Below are 24,444 nucleotides of genomic sequence, written 5' to 3'. Positions count from 1 at the left end.
GGGCCTTTTTTCAATAACCAGCTCCTTCCCTGAGACCTTTTTCATGCCAACCTCCTACCTTCCCCTCTTCTAGACAAAAGAAAACAGCGACATTAGCTGCTTCCACAATACCCCTCTCATTTGGCTTATCTCTGTGGTTCTTGGCCATGCCTCCAATAGAACAGAATTACCTAGCACTGTCATTCAGTATCTCTGCTAGGCATCACCCCATCATCTTTTCTTGGCATAGGATTGTACCCAAGACCCTTCATTTTGAGAGCATCTGTAGGCATTTCCTCAAATCATGGTACTGAACAGTCTCTAGCTCAACCTCAGGCTGGTTCTGATGTTCCATGCAAGATAGGGAGATTCTAACCTAACATGAGGCTATTGGTGGCCTGCCCTTATTTCCCCAGTAGCTCCACCGTGAAGAGAAGCCCTGAGCAGGTGATCCTCTGTAGAATCTCATGCCTGAGTCACCCTGAGCCAGGGTTTCTCAGCCTCACCAGTATTGACGTTTTGGCCAAATAGTTCTTTTTTGTGTGGGATTGACCTATGCATCCTTGACCTCTTCCCATTAAGTTCCAGTGGTATCTCTGACCTCCAGATTCCCTGGCAGGTAAAATTGTCCAGTTAAGAAACACTGTCCTGAACCCAGAGAACCTTTCTCCATGATACCAGTCTTAGCTCCCAAGGCATTCTCAGAATCCCTCATTCTGAGGTTTGCATATGGGATAGATGGTAAAAGATTTCATCCCAGGTATACCACAAGCTTCAGGTGCCACATGTCCAGTCTGCTACCCCCACAAATCACTCCTCTGCTTGTATTTCCTGTTTCTGTGAATGTTATTGCCAGCACTTCCTCTACTCACATTAAAGATCTTAGAGCCTTCTTTTGCACTTCTATCTCAGTTGCCAAAGTTCAGTCAATTCTTTCTCTAGAAGGTTGCCTGTGTCTCTCTTCTGCTTTCTATTCCTGTCACCATTCTTCATTCCACCTCCATGTCACCTGGCCTGTTGGAAGAAACTCTGGTGGCACAGTGGCTAAGTACTGTGGCTGCTAACCAAAAGGTCAGCTGTTCAAATCCACCAGCCGCTCCTTGGAAACTCGCTGGGGCAGCTCTACTCTGTCCTATAGAGTTACTATGAGTCGGAATCGACTCGACAAAGCAGTGGGTTTGGTTTTTGGTTTTTGGTCTGTTGCAAAAGCTTCCCTATGGGCCTGTGTCTGCAGTCTCTTGGTTCAGTCCCCTCTTTCGCATCGCCCCAGAGGAAGATTCCTCAGTGCAGGTCAGACCAACCACAGTACTCCTCCCCCACAGAACCCTTCACTAGCTTCCTCCTGTCCTTGCCTATAGCAGGGCTCAGCAAACATTTTCCTAAAGGGTCAGGTAGTAAACACTTTAGGTTTTGTGGGCCAAGAAGCAAAAATTGAAGATATATTTTTTTCGTTGTTATTATGTAGGTACTTAAATAACCATTTTAAAAATGTAAAAACCATTGTTAGCTCATAGACCGTAAAAAATCAGGTAGCAGACTGGATTTGGCCAACAGGTTAGCTGATCTGTGGCCTGGTTAATAAACTCAGTGACCATTGAAGGCCCTGGCTGATTGTAGTTCACACTACTCTTTTCCTACCACGTATCTTCCACGCTCCCTATGCACTAGCCTCACCATGTCACTTCTTATCCCCCAGAATGCAGCCTCCTCCCTCATGCCCAGGTGCTTTTTCGCACCTGGATTGTCTTTCCCAAGCCTTCTCGCTAGAAATTACACACCTCTTCTATGAACCCTTACCCTGCCCATTAAAGTCAGAGTGAAACCCTCTCACTTTCTTGCTTCTGCTACTTTGTACCTCTGCTATGGCACCTACTTTATTCTCTTTTACATATTAGTTACATACCCTCAGGAGACTGTAAGCCTGCCAAGAGTGGAGATATTGCCTCATCCGTGTGTCGCCCCAGCACCTTACAAAGTAGAGTAATAACAGCTAACCTGTTGAACCAGGTGCATGAAGCATTTTATGTTCACCCTCACCAACCTGCAAGGTAGATTTTATTATCCCTATTTTACATATGAAGAATCCGAGGTGCAGAGAGGTTAAGTAAGTTACTCAAGATCACACGACTAATAAATGGCAGAGCTGGAGCCTAAACTAGGTCCATTTCACTGCCAAGTCTGGACTCTAATACCTCATTATATTTAACAGGGACTCAACAAGGAGTGGAACATTGTTGAATAAGGGTGCCATACCTTACCACACAGTTTTGCTTACTCTAACCGGTAGCCCTCGAGTCAATTCCAACTCATAGTGACCCTATACGACACAGTAGAGCTGTTTCATAGGGTTTCCAAGGAGTGGCTGTTGGATTCGAACTGCCAAACTTTTGGTTCGCAACCAAACTCTTAACCACTGTACCACGCTTAAATTTGACTTACTGACTTGGAATTTTGAAGCATCACTGATAGGTTCCTGCTACCTGCCAGTGACTGATGTAGCTATCTGAATAAGGACCACACCCTCCTGACACCTATCCTAGTTTTTTTTTTTCTAATATGTAGCCCGAGTGTTTGGTATTCCCTTTATAGGGATTTTTCGCTTAGTGAGGTCCCTGATCATTTTGCTAAGAACTGGAAATCCTTCAGTGAAGACTCATGGGATACCATTTTCAAACAGAGCTGGACAAACTAGGAGAAACAAACAGAAAGAGGGTAATTCTAGTCTTGGAATTTATGAGCTTCTCTATCTAATATAAAGTTTAAATTTCAACTTTCTTTTGATCTGTGGGTTTACGGTGAGTTTTAATAGGTTGTTCTTTGTCCCAGGAATTTAATATGCCTTCCTCCTTCCGCTAAGAAAGATAACTAGACACCTTGCCTGCCCCCACCCCTCCCCCTTAAGCCTTGTGGTAAGCTTTGTCTTGAATATAATTTAGTTTTACTTGACTAGGGACAGAATCCTGAAGATTGAGAACCGTAACCTTTCACATGTTGCCAACACTGTGATCACAAAACATCCAGCAGTTCTAGCATAGCTGTTTCCTGTCCACAACCGTTCGCTCCACAAGCCACCACAGTGAGTGACAGGTTACGTGTGAGTGCTAAGTTTTCTGAAGTGATGTGGGAGCAAACAGGTGTCAGCCCTCTGTGGAGGGACCTCATATCAGACTTTTTGGTGGCCTCATTCCACCAACAGACACACGCAATAAATGTGTATTAACAGTGGCAAGAGAAGAAAGATGTCATAGGCTCTTCAGCCCCTCCGTTGGGTATTTGGAAACCAAGTTTATCTTTAAAAATGCTACACTTCTAAGATTGCAGGTGGGCACCTTTGCTAAGATAAGAGCATCTCCAGGCTTATTCTCTTACCTGTGTCTGCTTCACGCCAGAGGGAACCGCTGCCTGCTGCTCTGCTCCCTGTCATTGCTTGTCTTTCTCATCTCCACCCCTTTGTGCACTGTTTCCTCATTATCATCCCCGGTCCTAACTCCCAGCAGTCTTAACTCTTGTCATGTTAGGAGAGTATTTTCAAGTCTTGCAACATGGCAGACAATGCAGCATCAGACAGCCCTGTCCTCTCTCTCTCTCTCTTTCTCTCTGTTTTTGCTTCCACATTTTCTAGGCAGCTGCATTTTCCTAGCAGAGTCACTGTCAGCCCCAGCTGAAAATAGTATGTGGGGGGTTTTTTGCTTTGTTTTGTTTTACCTTTTCTTGAAGGAAAAAAAATGTACAAAGTGCATCCTTTATACATCCCACTTCTCTACACATTCACTGTTGCCTAAGTTTCAGACTTGCAGCTCCTTTCTCCTGGTGTTGCTTTTTTTTCTGTTGTTCTGAGAGGGCCTCTGAAAATCGGCGGCAAAGAGACCAGTTTGTTTAAATTAAATACACTGCATCAAAATGAAGGTAATTGTCCACACAGGCCATCTGCTACCTGGCAGGTGTCCATGAGTCAGAGAGAAATGGAGACTGAAGTGTCTTTCATCCTGTTGCCATCACAACAGCTTAACTCAGGGTTTTGGTTGGGTGTGTATGTGCGGAGGGCAATGCAGTTATTAGTGCTCCATAGAGGATATTAACCCTCAAAATCAGGCTTTTCACCACAAGCCTCTCTGGTCTTGATTACCTGACTGTAATATGTACCCAGGAGATAAAACGGTCATACCTGTTCAACGAGGAAAAACAGGAGAAGGAAATCATATTTATGGAGCCCTACTGTGTCCTATGGGGTCGCTATGAGTCGGAATCGACTCGACAGCAATGGGTAGGGTTTACTATGTGCCAAGCGCCATGCTGGGAATACCTAAACATGGCCAAGAACAGCACAGACAGAGTCATTTTCCTACTGAAGATGGTGCCTTTCTTCCTGTGCAGCGGGCCTTCTGGCTGGTTCTCTCGGCCCCAGCATGTAAGTCCCCATCCCTGTAATTACTCAGATGCAAGGCTTGGGGAAGGAGCACAGTGTCCTCAGGCCACCTTCACTGGCACTCTCTGTTGGCTGTCCTATAGAAAGTCATGATTAGCTTCAGTAGTGAGAGGTCTTGACCTATCTACGTTCCTTCAGGCCCCAGAATCACTGTGTTGTGATCCCAACCTGCTTCTCCTAGAACTTTGTGCAGTGATCCCAATGGGCTTGGGTTTCTCCCAGTGGTTCGAGGTAATTAGAAGACCCAGGTAACAGTCTTAGCCTTTCTGCTGATTTGTTTGTGACCCTGTGACCTCTCTAGGCCTCAGTCTTCTCAAGTGTAAAATAAATGTTGGACTAAAACAGAGGCTATTTTCCTGGGTCATGAACCTTCTGAAATGATAAGCATAATTTCTGGGCACTTTTATTAGAAAATGATATATAGCTTTCTCGGGTTTTTACAGTACTTACTGACTTAAAAAACGTGAAGAGCCAGCAGAAGAGAGAGCTTCCCAGAATGTAATGTTTTCCTAGCTCTGTGTTTCCAACCACAAGAGACCTCTTTAACCTGAGTTACAAGGCATTCAGACTCACAAATGGCCTGTGCTGTATTCAAGCCTCTGTTATAGGTTGTATTACAACAAGATTCCACTGTTGTATCAAGAAATCTTAAAGCGCTGAGGAACATGTTGCAAAGTTTCTATTGCTTCCCCAGGCTAGTTGCCCCTCAGCTGGCAGCTGAAACCTAGAGGCATAAGACTGTGTTATACTCCCATTGTGCACCTTATCCCCATCGCCTTGGAGTCACCTGACTAGTTCCTCCGTATTTCCAGATTTTTCTTTGGTTCTCAGGGCCCCCATAATCTCCAGGTCCCAGACATGATGCCCCCTCCCAGCCTCCTACATAATGCCCCTTGCTCTAGATTGTTTTGCACTGAGTAGAGTATCCATGGGGAGAGTGTGCTCTCTGAGCATAAAACCCACCTGTGCTTTTGAGATAGGGTGCAGTGGCAGATCGCAGCGCTCTAGCTTGATTTTCAGTGTGTCCTTCTGGCCCAGGCCTATGAAGTGGGCAGGGGATGAACAAACCCTCCCTAGGTTCATAGACGTTGATACCATCGGCATGCCAGGAGTGTTGCTGTGCTCTGCAAGCACTGTCTTGTACAGTACGTGCTGTGTACATTCCAGTCTGTAATTCTTTAATCAGAAGGACCTTATTTCACAATCTGTCTTTCTTGAGACAGTTCCATCCTCTGCATAATAGCCTCCTCCCTGTACCTCCTCAGTGGGCTTCATTTGCATAACACCAAAGTGGGCAGCATCTCTGGCATCAGAGATGCTTATGAGAAAGGTATGCTAGAAGTAGAACATGCCATGTGGTAACCCTCAGATAGCTGAGAATGCTCAGAGGCACATCCTTCACTAAAGAGTGGTCATAACTGAAACAAAGCCATCATTACCTAGCATTTCTGAGATGAAGTAACTTAGCTAAGATCATAAAAAAAAAAAAAAAGATCATAGGATCACACAATTTCACATCTGAAAAACCCCTCAGGGGTCATCTAGTTGAATTCCATCAGTTTACAAATGAGAAAACTGAGCCCTAGAAAATGTAAGATGCACGTGCTGCACAAGCCAAGTAAGTACTTGGATCCCCTGACTTCTGATTCCATGTCCTCCCCATCCAACCACACTGCCTCTTTAAATGTTCACTCAGAGGGGTGGTGAGAAGAGCTAAGACTACATGTCAGAGCCTACAACTGACTTCCCTTCTTCTTCTGAGCTGTTGAAATCACACCAGAGAAATGCCTGTAGGTCCTTTGCTGGCGAAGTAAAGAGGTTGAACGTCAGGATGGGTTAATGTACTCAGGGCCCTAGGCACATTCTAGATTTAGGAATATTTTTTCTTTTTTTCACTTGTGCTTTAAAAACCAAGTCAGTCTCTCATGCAAAAACTTATATATACCTTGCTATCTCTTCCTCTGATGAGACAGCACACTCATTCCCTCCACTCTGTATTTTTGTGTCCATTCGAGCAGTGCAGGGGAGGTCAGCACAACTGAACTAAACCGAAAGCAAAGAAGTTTCCTGTATAAACTGAACGCATCGAAGGCCAACATAGCAGGGGCTGGCTTTTGAGGACCATGGTTTCAGGGGACATCTAAGTCAATTGGCATAATAAAATCTATTAAGAAAACGTTCTGCATCCCACTTTGGAGAGTGGCATCTGGGGTCTTAAACACCAGCAAGCGGCCATTTAAGATGCGTCAGTTGGTCTCAACCTACCTGGAGCAATGGAGAATAAAGAACACCAAAGACACAAGGTAATTATGAGCCCAAGAGACAGAAAGGGACACAGAAACCAGATACTACATCAGCCTGAGACCAGAAGAACTAGATGGTGCCCGGCTACAACCAATGACTGCCCTGACAGGGAACAAAACAGAGAACCCCTGAGGAAGCAGGAGAACAGTGGAATGCAAACCCCAAATTCTCATAAAAAGACCAGAATTAATGGTCTGACTGAGACTAGAAGGACCCCAGTGGTCATGGTCCCCAGACCTTCCGTTAGCCCAATAAAGGAACCATTCCTAAAGCCAACTCTTCAGACAGGAACTGGACTGGACTATGACATAGAAAATGATACTGGTGAGGAGTGAGCTTCTTGGCTCAAGTAGACACATGAGACTATGTGGGTAGCTCCTGTCTAGGGAAGAGATGAAAGGACAGGGGGGGTCAGAAGCTGCCCGAACGGACACGAAAATAGAGAGTAGAGGGAAAGAGTGTGCTATCTAATGGCTAATGATCGTGAGCATTTCCTCATGTATCTGTTAACTGCCTGAACGTCTTCTTCAGTAAAGTGCGTGTTCATATCCTTTGCCCATTTTTTAATTGGGTTATTCGTCTTTTTATAGCAAGTTTTTGCAGTATCATGTAGATTTTAGAGATCAGATACTGATCAGAAATGTCATAGCTAAAAACTTTTTCCTAGTCCATAGGTAATTTTTTTACTCTTTTAGTGAAGTCTTTGGATGAGCATAGGTGTTTGATTTTTAGGAGCTCCCAGTTATCTAGCTTCTTTTCTACATTGTTAGTAATGTTTTGTATACTGTCTATGCCTTGTATTAGGGCTCCTAGCATTGTCCCTATTTTTTCTTCCACAATCTTTATCGTTTTAGATTTTATATTTAGGTCTTTGATCCATTTTGAGTTAGTTTTTGTGCATGGTGTGAGGTAGGGGTCATGTTTCATTTTTTTGCAAATGGATATCCAGTTATGCCAGCACCATTTGTTAGAGAGACTGCCTTTTCCCCATTTAACTGACTTTGGGCCTTTGTCAAATATCAGCTGTTCATATGTGGATTGGATTTCTGTCTGGATTCTCAATTCTGTTCCACTGGTCTATGTATCTGTTTTTGTACCAGTACCAGGCTATTTTGACTACTGTGGCAGTATAATAGCGTCTAAAATCAGGTAGAGTGAGGCCTCCCACTTTGTTCTTCTTTTTCAGTAATGCTTTACTTATCTGGGGCTTCTTTCCCTTCCATATGAAGTTGGTGACTTGTTTCTCCATCTCATTAAAAAATTGCATTGTATCTATAGATGGCTTTTGGTAGAATAGACATTTTTACAACGCTAAGTCTTCCTGTCCATGAGCAAGGTCTGTTTTTCCACTTATGTAGGTCTCTTTTGGTTTATTGGAGTAGTATCTTGTAGTTTTCTTTCTATAGGTCTTTTACGTCTCTGGTAAGATTTATTCCTGTAAATGGTATTAATTTGGTGATTTCCTCTTCAATGTTTTCTTTGTTGGTGTAGAGGAATCCAACTGATTTTTGTGTGTTTATTTTGTATCCCGATACTCTGCTGAACTCTTCCATTAGTTTCAGTAGTTTTCTGGAGGATTCTTTAGGGTTTTCTGTGTATAGTATCATGTCATCTGCAATAGAGATACTTCTACTTCTTCCTTGCCAATCTGGATGTCTTTATTTCTTTATCTAGCCTAATTGCTCTGGCTAGGACCTCCAGCACAATGTAGATAAGAGTGGTGATAAAGGGCATCCTTGTCTGGTTCCCAGTCTCAAGGGGAATGCTTTCAGACTCTCTCCATTTAGGATGATGTTGGCTGTTGGCTTTGTATAAATGCTCTTTATTATGTTGAGGAATTTTCCTTCTATTCCTGTTTTGCTGAGAGTTTTTATCTCGAATGGGTGTTGAACTTTGTCAAATGCCTTTTTTGGATCATTTGATAAGATCATGTGGTTTCTTGTCTCTTGTTTTATTTATATGATGGATTACATTAATTGTTTTTCTAATGTTGAACCATCCCTGCATACCTGGTATGAATCCCACTTGGTCACGGTGAATTATTTTTTTGAAATGTTGTTGAATTCTATTGGCTAGAATTTTGTTGAGGATTTTTTATATCTAAGTTCATGAGGAATATAGGTCTGTTTTTTTTTTTTTGTTTTTTTTGTTTTTTTTTTGGTGTCCTTACCTGATTTTGGTATCAGGGATATGCTGGCTTCATAGAATGAGTTTGGGAGTATTGCATCCTTTTCTATGCTCTGAAATACCTTTGGTAGTAGTGGTATTAACTCTTCTCTGAAAGTTTGGTAGAATTCTGCAGTGAAGCCATCCAGGTCAGGGCTTTTTCTCTTGGAAGTTTTTTGATTACCTTTTCAATCTTTTCTTTTGTTATGGGTTTATTTAGTTGTTCTACCTCTGTGTTAGTTTAGGTAGGTAGTGTGTTTCTCGAAATTCATCCATTTCTTCTAGGTTTTCAAATTCGTTAGAGTACAGTTTTTCCTAGTAATCTGATACGATTCTTTTAATTTTAGCTGCATCTGTTGTAATATTGCCCATCTCATTTCTTATTTGGGTTATTTGCTTGCTCTCCTGTTTTTCTTTTGTCAGTTTGGCCAATTTTGTTAATTTTTTCAAAGAACCAGATTTTGAACTTGTTAATTCTCAATTGTTTTTCTGTTTTCTATTTCATTTAATTCTGCTCTAATTTTTATTACTTGCTTTCTTCTGGTGCTTGAGGGTTTCTTTTGTTGCTCTCTGTTTGTTCAAGTTGTAGGGAAATTCTTTGATTTTGGCCCTTTTGTCTTTTTGTATGTGTGCATTTCTTGATAAAAATTGACTTCTGAGCACTGCTTTCGCTGTATCCCAGAGGCTCTGATAGGAAATGTTTTCATTCCCATTGGATTCTGTGAATTTCTTTATTCCATCCTTGATGTCTTGTATAACCCAGTCATTTTTGAGCAGGCTATTGTTCAGTTTCCAAGTGTTTGATTTCTTTTCCCTGCTTTTTCTGTTATTGATTTCTACTTTTATGGCCTTATGGTCGAAGATGCTTTGTAATATTTCAGTGTTTTGGTCTGCTAAGGCTTGATTTATGACCTAATATGTGGACTATTCTAGAGAATGTCCTGTGTGCACTAGGAAAGAAAGTATACTTGGCTGCTGTTGGGTGGAGTGTTCTGTGTATGTCTATGAGGTCAAGTTGGTTGATGGTGGCATTAAGATCTTCCGTGTCTTTATTGAGCTTCCTTCTGGATGTCCTGTCCTTCACCAAAAGTGGTGTGTTGAAGTCTCCTACTATAATTGTGGCGCCGTCTATCTCACTTTTCAATGCTGATAGAGTTTGTTTCATGTATCTTGCAGCCCTGTCATTGGGTGCATAAACATTTAATATGGTTATATCCTCCTGGTATGTTGTCCCTTTAATCATTATATAGTGTCCTTCCTTCTCCTTTGTGGTCGATTTAACTTTGTCTATTTTGTCAGAAATTAATATTGCCACTCCTGCTCTTTTTTGATTGTGTTGCTTGGTATATTTTTTCACATCCTTTGAGTTTTAGTTTGTTTGTGTCTCTAAGTCTAAGGTGTGTCTCTTATAGGCAGCATATAGACAGATGGTGTTTTTTATCTATTCTGCCACTCTCTGTCTCTTTATTGATGCATTTAGTCCATTTACATTCCAGGTAATTATGGATAAGAAATTTTTTTTCTTTTTATGAATTTAGTCCTGTGATTTTAATGTCTTTTTGTGTGTGTTGTCAACAGTTTCTTTTTCCCACTTAATTTTTTGTGTTGAGTAGTTTATATATTGTCTTTTCCTCTTATTCGTTGTAGTTGATTTTCTTTCTAATGAGTCTCTATTTTTTTCTTGTATTTTATTTTGATGAGTAGGTTTGTTAATTTCGTTTGTAGTTTCCTTAATATTTACCCCGATTTTACTAAGTTTAAACCTAAATTTTATTTCTTTATATCCCCTTGTCTTCCTCTCTGTGTGAAAGATCTATGACTACATTTCTTTTTTTTTAATTAATTTTTATTGTGCTTTAAGTGAAAGTTTACAGATCAAGTCAGTCTCTCATACAAAAATTTGTATAACTATATTAGTCCCTCTTTATTGTTTTAATGTTGTCTTCTTTTACATAATAACATCGCTCTTTCCCTGTTTTGAGCATTTTTTTAATCTTGATTTATTTTCGTGATTTCCCTATCTGGGCTGACATCTGATTGCTCTGTCCGGTGTTCTAGTTTTGGGTTGATATCTGATATTATTGATTTTCTAACCAGAGAACATCCTTTAGTATCTCTTGTAGTTTTGGTTTGGTTTTTACGACTTCCCTAAAATTCTGTTTATCTGGAAATGTCCTAATTTCACCTTCATATTTGAGAGACAGTTTTGCTGGATATATGATTCTTGGCTGGCAGTTTTTTTTCCTTTAATGCTTTATATAAGTCATCCCACTGCCTTCTTACCTGCATGGTTTCTGCCGAGTAGTCTGAGCTTATTTTTATTGACTCTCCTTTGTAGGTGACTTTTCGTTTTTCCCTAGCTGCTCTAAAAATTCTCTCTTTATATTTGGTTTTGGCAAGTTTGATTATGTCTTGGTGACTTTCTTTTAAGATCTGCCTTATGTGGAGTTCAATGAGCATCTTGAATAGATAGCTTCTCATCTTTCATGATATCAGGGAAGTTTTTCTGCCAACAAATCTTCAACAATTCTCTCTATTTTCTGTCATCCCTCCCTGTTCTGGTACTCCAATCACTTGTAGGTTATTTCTCTTGATAGAGTCCCACATGATGCTTAGGATTTCATCTTTTTTTTTTTTTAATTCTTTTATCTGATTTTTCTTCAAATATATTGGTGCCAAGTGCTTTATCTTCAGTCTCACCAATTTTGCCTTCCACTTGCTCATTTCTGCTCCTCTGACTTTCTATTGAGTTGTCTGTTAATCTTATGAGTTTCTGATTGCTGTCTCTCTATGGATTCTTGCAGCTTATTAAATTTTTCATTATGTTCTTGAATAACCCTTTTAATTTCTTCAACTGCTTTATTTGTGTGTTCCTTGGCTTGTTCTGCATATTTCCTGATCTCATTCCTGATGTCTTGATGAGTTGTGTATACTAATCTTTTGTATTCTGCATCTGGTAATTCCAGGAACGCACCTTCATCCAGAAGATCCCTTGATTGTTTTGAGAACTTGCTGAAGTGATCATGGTCTGCTTCTTTTTGTGATTTGATATTGACTGTTGTCTCCAACCCATCTGTAAGTTATTGTATCAGTGTATTTTATGTTTGCTTACTATATCCTAGTTTCTTGCTTTGTTTTGTTTTGCTATGTCCAAATAGGTTGCTTGAGTGAGCTACCTTGATTATGTTCACTTTGAAACTCTAGCATCCTATCTCCAGATGACTAGAGCTGTTATCAGGTATATGAGCCTAGGAGTTCATTCATTTTTCTTGTATGGATTCAGCTCAGGTGTCCAGGTAGTTGGTCATCAAGTGTGTGGTACAGGCTGTGTCCTACAGTCTTAGAAAGGCAGGGGTGGTTGGTTTAGGTACCAGTATCTCTTGCAGCAGGGGGTCACACTCTGAACAAGGCAGGGGGCTGACAACCGTCCCCTGAGTGTCTGTGAGGAAAGCGCATCCCTGTTCCCTAGAGCGCACAGGTGGGTGGGTTCTACAGATGGACCTTGGGCACCCAACGCTTTTGGTTATAAGGACTGGGAGGTACCAGTTATCTTTTGACCCCTGTCATGGGTAGCTGGGTGACCACTGATGTGGGTAGGTGAGAACCCTGTTTAACAGGCATAGCAGTGTCAAACATCAAACACCCATCTCTTCACCACACAGCTGAAACAGTTGCAGCCTGCCAACAAGGGCCTGTTCTCCTGAAATAGGCCCACACAGGTCCATGCAGTGGGGAAACGTATTCAAAATCAGTGGACTGTTTATGCCTGGACAGGAGCCACTTCTTTCCTAAGCTCCTAAGGTTAGTGGAGCTGGCAGATTATCTGTTCCCCAGTTATGAATTTATTCATTCTCCAAGGCCAGGAGAATGGCTCAGGGCACACTACAGGACCTATCTCAGGCCCAGGGAAATCAACAGCCACTGAAGCTGGCTTGGGGGTTGGGGGTACAGTAAAATATACAGAAGTACTTAGCTTTTGCCAAGTACTTCTCTGGTTCTGGAGGTGTGAGTAGGCTGTGTGGCTCGCTGCTTCTCCCTGAGGAAGCTGCGGCCAAATGCTACCACCAGCCTACTGCAGCCGCTCCCAGGAATGGTGTCTGAGGGATCCGAGCGATTCAGGTCCAGCATCTCCTCTCCACTTCTTTCCCTCCCCCTGCGGCTCAGTCCATTTTCTAACTTTGCCTTTGATGAAATGTAATTGTTTCACTTGTTTTTTTGGGTCTGTGTTGTAAGAGGGTTCACCAGAAGCATCTGGCCACTGTGCCATCTTGGCCCCGCCTCGAGGGATATTTTTTCTTGATTATATCCCTGCCTCTCTTCTCATCCATGGCCTCTTTCCTAGGGTCTTACCTTTGGCCTGTCAATGAGGCCCTCTGGGCCTGGTCTCTCATATCCCAACCACCCTCCACATTTTCATTGTTTATCAAATACACTCCACTTGGGATTGATCTAATAACGTGTAAAGAGAAACATCAGCCGTAGTATATGAATTACCTATTGCTGCATAGCAAATTACCCCAAAGTTTAGAGACTTAAAAGAACAAATATTTATTACCTCACAGCTTCTGTGGGTGGAGAATCGAAGTGCTGGGTTTTCCAGCTTAGACTCTTACAAGGCTGCAATCAAAGTGTCATCCACAATTGCAGTCATCTCAAGGCTTGACTGGGGAAGGCTGTTCCCAGGCTCAGTCACATGGGTGGTGGCAGGACTCAGTTCCCTGTGCACTGTTGGACTGAGGAGCTCAGTTCAGTGCCAGCTGTTGGCAGGAGGCCACTCTCAGTTCCTTGCCATGAGTCCTCCTCACTGGGCCACTCACAAGATGGCCACTGGCTTCATCAGAGCAAGCAAGCAGAAAAGAGTGAAAGAGGGTGTTGTGGATTGAATTACGTCCCCCAAATATATGTGTTATAAATCCTAACCTGTGTGCCTGTGGTTATAATCCCGTTTGGGAAGGGGTTGTCTTTGTCGTGTTAATGAGGCAGAATTAGTGTTGGGTGTATCCTGAGTCAATGTCTTTTGAGATTTAAAAGAGATTAAACAAGTGAGCAGGGCAGAGATGGGGAAGATAGGTTCCAAGACACACAAAGATCGCCCAGGAGCAGAAACTCAGAAGAGACAAGGACCTTCCTTCAGAGCTAACAGAGACAGAAAACCTTCCCCTTGAGCTAGTGCTTTGATTTCAGACTTCTAGCCTTGTAAATGGTGAGAAAATAAGTTTCTGTTTATATACGCCATCTACTTGTATTTCTGTTACAGCGGCTCTAGATAACTAAGACAGAGATTAGTACTGAGAGTGGGGTGCTGCTCTAACACATACCTACAGTGTGAAAGTAGTTTTAGAATTGGGTAATGGGTAGAGGCTGGAAGAGTTTTTACGGTGCCTAATTTTTTAATAATAAAAGCCTAGATTGCCTTGAAAAGACTGTTGGTAGAATTATGGACATCAAAGGCAATTCAGGTGAGAGCTCGGAAGGAAGTAAGGAGGGCCATAGAGAAAGCCTCTATCATCTCAGAGAATATATATGGTGGCAGCAACAGAATGTTGCTAGAAATGTGGATGTTAAATGTGGTTCTGGTGAGGCTTTAAAAGAAAATGATGAACACATGATGGGACAGTGAAGCAAGAGTGATTTTTTTATGCGGTGGCAAAGAACTTACCTGAGTTATGTTCAAATGTTTGATAGAAGGTAGAACTTGTAAGTGATGTACTTGGATATCTGGCTGAGGGGATTTCTAAGCAAGATCTTAAAGGGGGCGCATGGTTTCTCCCTGCCATTTATAGTAAAATGGAAGAGGAAAGGAATGGCCTTAAAAATGAAGTGTGCAAAATGAAAACAGAACTTAGAGATTTGGAAAATTCTGTTGTACAGACTAAGGGTGCATATCCTAGAATGTTCACCAAGGATGTGGCTACACAATCTTTTGCTAAAGAGATTAAGCCTGTGACTGATGGATATAACCAACTACCATAGCAGAAAAACCATCGGCTTAGACTGAAGGGGACAAAGAAAGAAAGGAAAGAATGCTGTCTGCCTCTTGGAGTTCTACAGGCAGGCAACAGGCCAAAGCAGCCACATCTGTTGTCCTCCATGAAAAGAAAAGAACCATCCCTGGAGCAGCTTGCAGATCAGCAGAACTGCTGGAAGGCACATGGGAAGCAGGGCCTTTTGGATCTCAAAGGGTGGGGCCGCAGCCTCCTAGGTTTCAAAGAGTCAGCTCTTCGCAAACACGGTTCCAGAGTGTGGGGCTGCCATTGAGGTATGCCAGGGCCATGTGACCACTGCCCAAAGATGAGGGGGTAGAGCTACTGTTCCTGAAGGGCAAAAGGAGGTGGGGCTGTCATTCAGATGAACTAAGAAAATAAGGGCCACCCAAAGCCAAGGGAGCAGAGTTGCCGCCCCTGGGAGGTGGAGCTGAAGCCTAGGGCCAGGGGCCTCTACCCAGAATCCATAGGTCATGGCCAACATCCAGAGTCTGGAGGGTAGGGCCATTGCCCAGATGGTCTCAGAGAAGAGAGGATTATTTTCAAGCCTTAAGAGCTTATGTAATTTGCTGCATTTTGGACTTGCTTAGTGCCTGTTATCCCTTCTTTCCTTCCAGTTTCTCCCATTTGTGAGGAAATGTCTTCCTTGTGCCTGTTCTGTCATTGTGCTTTGGAAACAGATAACTTGTGTTCTAGATTGCACAGGTTTACAGATGAAGAGGAATTTTGCCCCCAAATGGAATACACTTAAAGTCTCACCCATATTTGATTTAGATGATTCAGAAGATGAGATTTTGAACTTGGAGTTGATATAAGACTTTTGGGGTGATATGATGGGGTGAATGTGTTTTGCGTGTGGCAAGGACATGCATTTTAGGGGACGAAAGGGTGGAATATTATGGATTGAATTGTGTCCCCCAAAAGATACGTGTTGTAAATCCTAACCTCTGTGCCTGTAGTTATAATCCCATTTGGGAGTGGGTTGACTTTCTGTGTTAATGAGGCTGAATTACTTTAGGGTATATCTTGAGTCAATGTCTTTTAAGATTTAAAAGAGATTAAACAAGTGAGCAGAGCAGAGATGGGGAAGATAGATGCCAAGCCACATGGAGATCTCCAAGGAGCAGAAACTCAAAAGAGACAAGGACCTTCCTCCAGAGCTGACAGAGAGAGAAAGCCTTCTCCTAGAGCCGGCACCCTGAATTCAGACTTCTAGCCCCCTAAACTGTGAGAAAATAAGTTTCTGTTTATATAAGCCATCCACTTGTGGAATTTCTGTTATAGCAGCACCGGATAACTAAGAGGGTGTGAAAACAAGACCGAAGTCACAGTCTTTCATAGCCTAAACTAATCTCGGAAGTGACATCCCATTTATCTGATTCATTAGCAGCACGTCATCAGGACCAGCCTACATTCAGGGGAAGGGGATTGCAGAAGGGAATTATTCAATAGGCAAAGTAAGCACAATGCTTACCTTGCTTACCAGATCATCTGTAGTGAAAAATTTTGCATTTTTTCACCACATCAAAGATTCCGATTCTAGATACGGCTGGCATCTGTCTCTCTCCCAACTGCACAGCACCTTCCTACAGAATCAAAGCCTCTTTTCAAATTTGTAATCCCTGACAGGGGCAGATTATCCAGTATACCCTCAGCCTCTGACCTGACTAAAGTATGTTCATATTGGGTTGCCTATAACTTGTTCCTCTCCCAGGACCTTTGAAATTGACCGACCTACCCCAGTATGCCATGTACTGGTATTGCTCTGTAGGAACCAGAATTCACATAGGGCCCCCTGACAGCTCTGTTCCAGCCTTGTTTCCACCCAGTATAATCCTAAAGCAGAGGGCTGGCTGGACTGTGAAATTCAGGGGCGAAACAGTGTCTTCCCAGGAGTCTTGGTTTTCTCCTTCCTCTGCTGGGAACAGATGATTTCTGGAGTCTGGTTTTCATCTTCCTCAGAGAGGCATGTGCTGGGCAGTGATCCCAGGAAGAGGGTCTGATTGTTTTCAAGCTAATGGTGGACCTGATCTTGGAGTTTTAGCCACATGTGGCTGTCTACCCCTCTTGTCTCACCTCCCATCATCATTTTCATATGAAAATATTTGCAAAGATTTAGTTTCATGTTCTTAAAAAGCAGCCTGTTTGCTCATCTTGAATCTTGCAGCTCCAACATTTATTTCTCAAGCAGCAGTGTGGCCCAGTCACACCAAGGGAGATTTATCAAGTACTTACTATGAACTTAATGCTGGATTGGCCCTCTGATGGGACAAGAAATAACTGCCATTCAGTGAAGTGAGCTTGAATTTCAGAGAGGCAAAAATATTTTTTTTCTTTAACTAGACTTAATTTTTCACCTCAAGTTCCCACTGTGTCTGAGCTAAACCCTTAATCTACGCATTTCCAGGCAAACTCTGAAGCCACTCACTTCAGAGATTCTTATTCCTTGTCCTGCTCTCTGAGACTGGTGCTAGCTCTGGGGACTTCTACTGTGGGACTGTGGTGTCAGTGGGGAAGGAGCATCTACATCTCCACCTCAGTTTGTGCTGAGGCCTGGACATCAGGTGGTTGTCCCATCAAGACCTTTGGTTATAGGCAGGCCTGGTTCTCAGGCAGCTCTCCCCACTCCTTCATTGAGGCATCTGAATTCACAGGCCCCAGCTGCCAAGGTCCGCATGTAATCCCGCCAAAGCTATAGACCTTTCCCAGACTAAGAGACCACTTTAGGCTTACCACCTCTCACAGTCACCTCTGTACCCGTCATCCCATGGGAAAACCGTTGACTGCTCCTCATTGGCTGCTGGGTGCCCAAGCCACCCATGTAATCACCTTTATTCTGCACTCCTTAGTCCTCAGAGGCCCAGGGAAGGCCCAGGGCTTTGCCACTACCCACCATTTCTGTGGTCTCCGGTATCTCAAGCTGCTGGTTTGTTGAGCTTTTCTTCCTCTGAGTCCAGCCACTGTGTGGGGACTTCCTTGCCTACATTGTAGATTCTCTCACCTCGCTCCCCCAGCTTCCTTATCACATCTGAATTGGAGCTCAGAGTCTTGGCCTGGATGCTTGTGTGCACTTTCTAAATCTCTTTATCTTACACCTGAAGGAACATTTTTAAATTTTAAAAGTTATTAATTTTATGCCTTATTATTTGCCCCTCCCCCATAAATATGGCCCAAAAGCAGAGGGTGATAGTGATTACAGGGTAAAAGTGGGGTAGATCCCAAAAACAATAGTTAATAAGATCCCAAAAATACAATGGTTAATATGTGATAATGTTATCTAGCCACAACAGGATTCATGAGAATAAACTAGCTGGGAAGAAAAGATATATACCCTAAAAAAAAAAAAAACCCATTGCCATCTAGTTGTATACATTGTATACATTGACACTGTTTGATTTTTTTTTTTTTTAATGAACATATATTACTGAAACATTACAAAAGAAACAATTTAAGAGATTCCATAAGCTGTTCCATTTCTAGGTTTATATCATGGAGAAACCCTTATACATACGCTCAAGGTGACATTCTAGAATTTAAATGTTCATTATAGCATTTTTAAATCACTTTATATAGATGTAACTTGCATACCATAAAAGTCACTAGTTCTGTCTCAACCCACCTGGATCAAAGGAGAATGAAGAATACCAAGGACACAAGGTAATTACGAGCCCAAGAGACAGAAAGGGCTTCCATGAACTAGAGGCTACATCATCCTGAGACCTGAAGAATTAGATGGTGCCTGGCCACAACCTATGACTGCCCTGGCAGGGAACACAACAGAGAACCCCTGAGGGAGCAGGGGAACAGTGGGATCCAGACCCCAAATTCTCATAAAAAGACCAGACTTAATGGTCTGACTGAGACTAGAAGGACCCCAGTGGTCATGGTCCCCAAACCTTCTGTAGGCCCAGGACAGGAACCATTCCCAAAGCCAACTCGTCAGACATGGAAGGGACCGGACAATGGGTTGGAGAGAGATGCTGATGAGGAGTGAGCTACTTGTATCGGGTGGACACTTGAGACTATGTTGCATCTCCTGTCTGGAGGGGAGATGGGAGGGTAGAGGGGATTAGAAGCTGGCAAAATGGTCATGAAAATAGAGACCAGAAGGAGGAAGTGGACTGTCTCATTAGGGGGAGAGTAATTGGGAGTATGTAGTTTTTTTGTGTGTGTTTTGGTAAGGTGTATATAAATTTATATATGAGAGACTGACTTGATTTGTAAACTTTCATAAAGTACAATAAAAATTATTAAAAAAAAAAAGTCACTGGTTTTCAGTGTACAATTCAAGGATTTTTAGTGTGTGGAGTTGTACAGCCATCACCACATTTTAGTTCTACATTTCCATCGCCCAAAAAAGTTCCCACATACCCATTTGCAGTCAACCTCCACTCCTTCCTTAGTCCCAGGTAACTTTCTGTCTCCCCTTTCCCTCTCTTTCCTGGAAATTTAATATAGAAGGAATCATATAATATGTAGTCTTGTGTCTGCCATCTTTCCACTTAGCGTGATGTTTTTGACGTTTATCTGTATTGTAGCATTCATCAGGTCATTCCTTTTGATGGCTGAATAATATTCCGTTGCATGTGTATACCTCATTTTGTTGATCCATTCATCAGTTGATGGACTTTTGGATTATTTCTACTTTTTGGCTATTAAAATATTGCTATGAACATTATGTAGAAGTTTCAGGTAGACTTATGTTTTCATTTCTCTTAGGTAGATACTCAGGAGTGAAATTTTTATGGTAATTTTATGTTCAGTGTTCTAAGAAACTGCCGAACTGTTTTTCAAAGTAGTTGTGCCATTTTACAGCCATCAGCAAACATAAAAGGGTTTCAGTTTTTCCACGTCTTTGTCAGTATTTTTGATTATAGCTATTTTATTTCAGTGGGTGTGAAGCGGTATCTCATTGTGTTTTTAATTTCCATTTCTCTATAGTAACTACTGATGTTGAGAATTTTTTCAGGTAGTTATTAACCTATTTGCATATCTTCTTTGGTGAAATACCTATTCAAATTTTTTTTTTTTTAAATAGGGTTGTTTTATTATTTAGGCATAAGAGTTCTTTATACTTTCTGGACACAAATTCTTTGTAAGATATAATTTGCAAATATTTTCTCCCAGTCTCTGACTCATCTTTTTATTTTCTTAGTGGTGTGTTTTTTTAGTAACAGCTTTATTGAAATACAACTCACCCATTTAAAACATATAATTCAGTGGTTTTTAATATATTCATAGAGTTGTGCAACCACCACCACAATCAATTTTAGAACATTTTCATCACCCCAGAAAGAAACCCAATACCCACTAGCACTCACTGCTCACCAACCCCCCTCCCAGGCCTAGGCAATCATTAATCTATTCTCTGTCTCTATAGATTTGCTTATTTTGGACATTTCATATAAATGGAGCCATATAATATGTGGCTTTTTGTGTCTTCTTTCACTTAGCATAATGTTTTCAAAGTTCATTCATGTTATAGCATGTACCAGTGCTTCATTTCTTTTTATTGCCGAAGAATATTCTGTTGTATGGATATACCACATTATATTTATCCATGTACAAGTTTTTGTGCAGACATAATGTTTTCACTTCTCTTGGTTATGTGGTATCTAGGAGTGGAATTTCTAGGTCATATAGTAACTCTGTTTAAAGAGTTCCTTTTGAGGAGCTGCCAGACTGTTTTCCAAAGCAGCTACACTGTTGACGTTTCCACCAGCAGTGTATGAGCATTCCAGATTCTCTACATACTTGCACACACTGTTATCTGTCTTTTTTATTTTAACCATCATAGTAGGTGTGAAATGGTATTTTACTGTGGTTTTGGTTTGCATTTCCCTGATAGGTAATGATGCTGAGCGTCTTTTCATGTGCTTATTTGCCGTTTGTATATCTTCTTCGGAAAAAAGTCTATGGATCTTTTGCCCATTTTTTAAGTGGGTTATTTGTCTTTTTATTATTAAGTTATAAGTCTTCTTTCTGTATTCCAGATACAAGTCTCTTGTCAGATGCATGTGGTTTAAAATTGGAAAAATTGTACGGCAGGGTTGTATCCTTTTATCCTACTTCTTTATATGTTGAGCAAATAATTCAAGAAACTGGACTATATGAAGAACACAGTATCAGGATTGGAGGAAGACTAACACCCTGCAATATGCAAATGATACAACCTTGCTTGCTGAAAATGAAGATGACTTGAAGCACTTATAGATGAAGGTAAAAAAACAGTAGCCTTCGGCACGGATTACACCCAAATGTGAAGAAAATGAAAATCCTCACAACTAGACCAATAAACAACATCATGATAAACAGTGAAGAAACTGAAGTTAGCAAAGATTTTATTCTACTTAGATCAACAATCAACGCCTGTGGAACCAGTAGTCAGGAAATCAAACTGCGTATTGTTTTAGGCAAATCTATGACAAAAGACCTCTTTAAAATCTTAAAAAGCAAAGATGTCAGTTTGATAACTAAGGTGCATCTGACCCAAGCCATGGTATTTTCAGTCATCTCATACACATGAGAAAGCTGGACAATAAAAAAGGAAGATTGAAGAAGAATTAACACATTCAAATTGTGGTGTTGATGAAGAATATTGAATACACCATCAACTGCCAGAAGAATAAACAAATCAGTTTTGGAAGAAGTACAGCTCCTTACAAGTGAGGATGATGAGACTTCGTCTTGCTTACTTTGGACACGTCATCAGAAGGGACCAATTGCTGGAGAAGGACGTCATGCTTGGTAAAGTAGAGGGTCAACAAAAAAGAGGAAGACCCTCGATGAGATAGATTGGCACTGTGGCTATTACAGTGAGTTCAGACATATCAGCGATTGTGAGGATAGCGCAGGACCAGACAGTGTTTCGTTCCGTTGTACGTAAGGTCGCTATGAGTAGGAGCCGACTCAGTGCAACAACAGCAGCAGTCTGATTCATGATGTACAAAAATTTTCCGCCATTCTGTAGGTTTTCTTTTTACTTTCTTGATGATATTCTTTGAATCACAATTTATCTATTTCTTTTGTAGCTTTTTCTTTTTTATATCATATCTAAAAAGCCATTGTCTAATTCAAGATCATGAAGAATTACACCTATGTTTATGAGTCGGAATTGACTTGACGGCACTGGGTTTTTCTTCTAAGAGTTTAATAGTTATACCTCTAATAATTATACATTTATGTCTTTGATCCATTTTGAGTTAATTTTTGCATATAGTGTTTAATGTTACCTTTTGAAGAGCAGAAGTTTTTAATTTTGGTGAATGCCAGTTCATTTTTTTGTTTTTTGCATCATGTTTTTGGTGTCGTATCTAAGAATTCTTTGCACAAGATCACAAAGATTTTCTCCTATTTTATTTGAGAAGTTTTACATTTTAGTATGATCCACTTAAAGTTAATTTGTGTATATGGTGTGAGATAAGGATTCAAGTTCATATTTATTTGTATCATGGAAGCATTTCAAAAACTATGCTAAGTGATAAAAAGCAAATTGTAAAGTGATATGATACTGTATTTGCAGAATTTAAAATTATGAAATGTCATATTATTCATAGGTACATATGTGCACATATGTAAATAGTTCTACACCAAAATCTTTGACAATGGTTGCCTTTGACAGGTAAGAGGAAGAGATGAAATTGGGAAGAATTGGTTCTCAAAGGGGTCAGGTTTCTCAGCTATACATACATTTTTTTTTTAATTGTGGTGAAAGATTTGCCATTTCAAACATTTTTACATGTACAATTCAGTGATATTACATTCACCATGCTGTATAATAATCACCACTATCCATTTCCAAATAACAATATTTTTAGGTTAAAATAAATTTGATAGATGTTAACAGTTATCAGTCTAAGGAAGTTTATTAAGTTATGCTTTTTTAGTTTTATTTTTTACATTTCTCAAGTTAAAAACAAACATACATAAGATTCAAAGTCAAGCCACTGCTCTAAAGGCCAGGCCGTTTCTCTTTAGTTCAGCTCATATTCTGGTTGAAGCACTGGGGATGCTCTTAATGACCAGGTGAGACCTGTGCATACAGCCCTTTCGGGGCAGATTCTCTTTGCACAGGCCTTTCAGAGCTGTGTCCCCAGAAAGTTACTTATCTTCATTTGAACTCATTCTTACGCTTTGGCTTGTATTTTCCCCACTTTACTCCCACAGAAAACCCCAATGTATGTGCCACAGTCCATTTCTAATCAGGGCTTCAAACCGGTTCATTCAGGGCCAACAAAACGAAACCAGAACAGACCCAAGTTTTTACAATTTAGATGATCTGGTACAATAACTGGAGTGGGAAAAATTATGGGTCCAAGCCCTGGAATGGGAGACTGGGAAGAGGCATAGTGAGCCCTTTCAGGAGCCTGATGCATGAGATTGAATTATTGGGGAGTATGGGGAGCAGTACACATTCATAGCAGCACAGTCAGCCACCATCTTTGACCAGGGCACCACTGTTTTCAACTCCGCTCAAAATCTAAGGGGCAAGAGATTTGGTTGCTATGCAGCACATATGCTAGCCTTGTTTTCTAAGAGGGAGACTAGGTTTCTAGCAGGGCTTCAACCTGTAATTTTTCCCATTCTGGTTATCACTCTGGTTCACCCTAACTTTAAAAAATTCAGGTCTGTTCCAGTTTCGCTTCCTGACCTGGGAAGAACTGGTTTGAAGCCCTGTTATTACTTTGAAGGGCAGCAAAGCACGGATCTCAGTGAGAACAGGCGCTCTCTTTGACTGGAGTTTTCTTTTTTTATTATTTTGTCCTATTGCTCCAAGCTTCCTCTTAAGCTGTATGGGGCCTTCCCAAGAAAAGTTTAGTTTCAACTTAACACGTGTCCATCCTCAACATGGAAGTCCTCATCATGTGTGTGTGACAGGTGCACTGAGGCAAGCCTGACAAGCCAGGCTCCTGAGAAGCAGCCTGCAGCTGAGATCTTGACGTGCATACTCAATACTCAGGAGCATATTCTGTGGGGTATGGCAGCAGCAGTAGTGCAGAGTACTGAGCCACTGCCTTTGAAGTACGAAGCTGTTATTCCAAGGTCTCCCATGACAAGCTGTGCAACTTGACACAAAGCTCATACTCTTTGCATCCTTATTTTTCTTCAACAAAGCGAATATTAAAATATATGCACTTTTTACTCTTAGGTTATTATGAAGATCACAGGAGATACTGTACATGAGTATTGCAAACACAAATGAAAGATGCATGTGTATTATTTCCTAACTGGGTGACCCCCCCGCCCCCGCCAAGTTCTCTTAGACCCACAGCCTAGCTGCTCTGCTCAGTCTGTCTACCTGAAAACCCTTCCCTTCTCTGTGCTGTTTTTTCCTTACGCTCCCATTTTTAGTCTATTCTTTTGGTATTCTGTCCTCCTCTGTTCCTTCTTTCCCCTTCCTTTTTCCTCTCCCCCTCCCCCTGTTTTCCTTTTCTTCTCTCTCTCCAGTCCTGGAGACAGCCTGGTTCTTTCCTTTCAGATGTGACCATGCAGTGCTGGGTACCCCTGAGAAGCTCTGTTGGCTAGCCCAAATTAACTGAGAAAAAGGACTTCCCCTCCTTCAAAGAGGGAAGACACCTTGAGATA

General features: G+C 41.4%; 1 protein-coding gene across 12 annotated transcripts in view; it reads left to right on the top strand.

The window, feature by feature from the left end:
* The window catches only part of DTNB (dystrobrevin beta), a 415,855-nt gene that overhangs the window by 380,473 nt on the left and 10,938 nt on the right, over positions 1–24,444 (top strand). The window contains exon 16 of one of the 12 annotated variants that reach the window (XM_064295129.1): positions 11,842–24,438. The exons of the other annotated variants lie outside the window; for them this stretch is intronic. Coding sequence (XP_064151199.1) covers positions 11,842–11,871 — 30 coding nt within the window. The 3' untranslated portion in view covers positions 11,872–24,438. Of the gene's footprint in view, positions 1–11,841; positions 24,439–24,444 lie in introns of those variants that run through there. 12 annotated transcript variants of the gene reach the window in all.

The sequence above is a fragment of the Loxodonta africana genome, chromosome 12 (assembly GCF_030014295.1).
Source record: "Loxodonta africana isolate mLoxAfr1 chromosome 12, mLoxAfr1.hap2, whole genome shotgun sequence".
NCBI lineage: Eukaryota > Metazoa > Chordata > Mammalia > Proboscidea > Elephantidae > Loxodonta > Loxodonta africana.
This window is presented reverse-complemented; position numbering and strand designations above follow the sequence as displayed.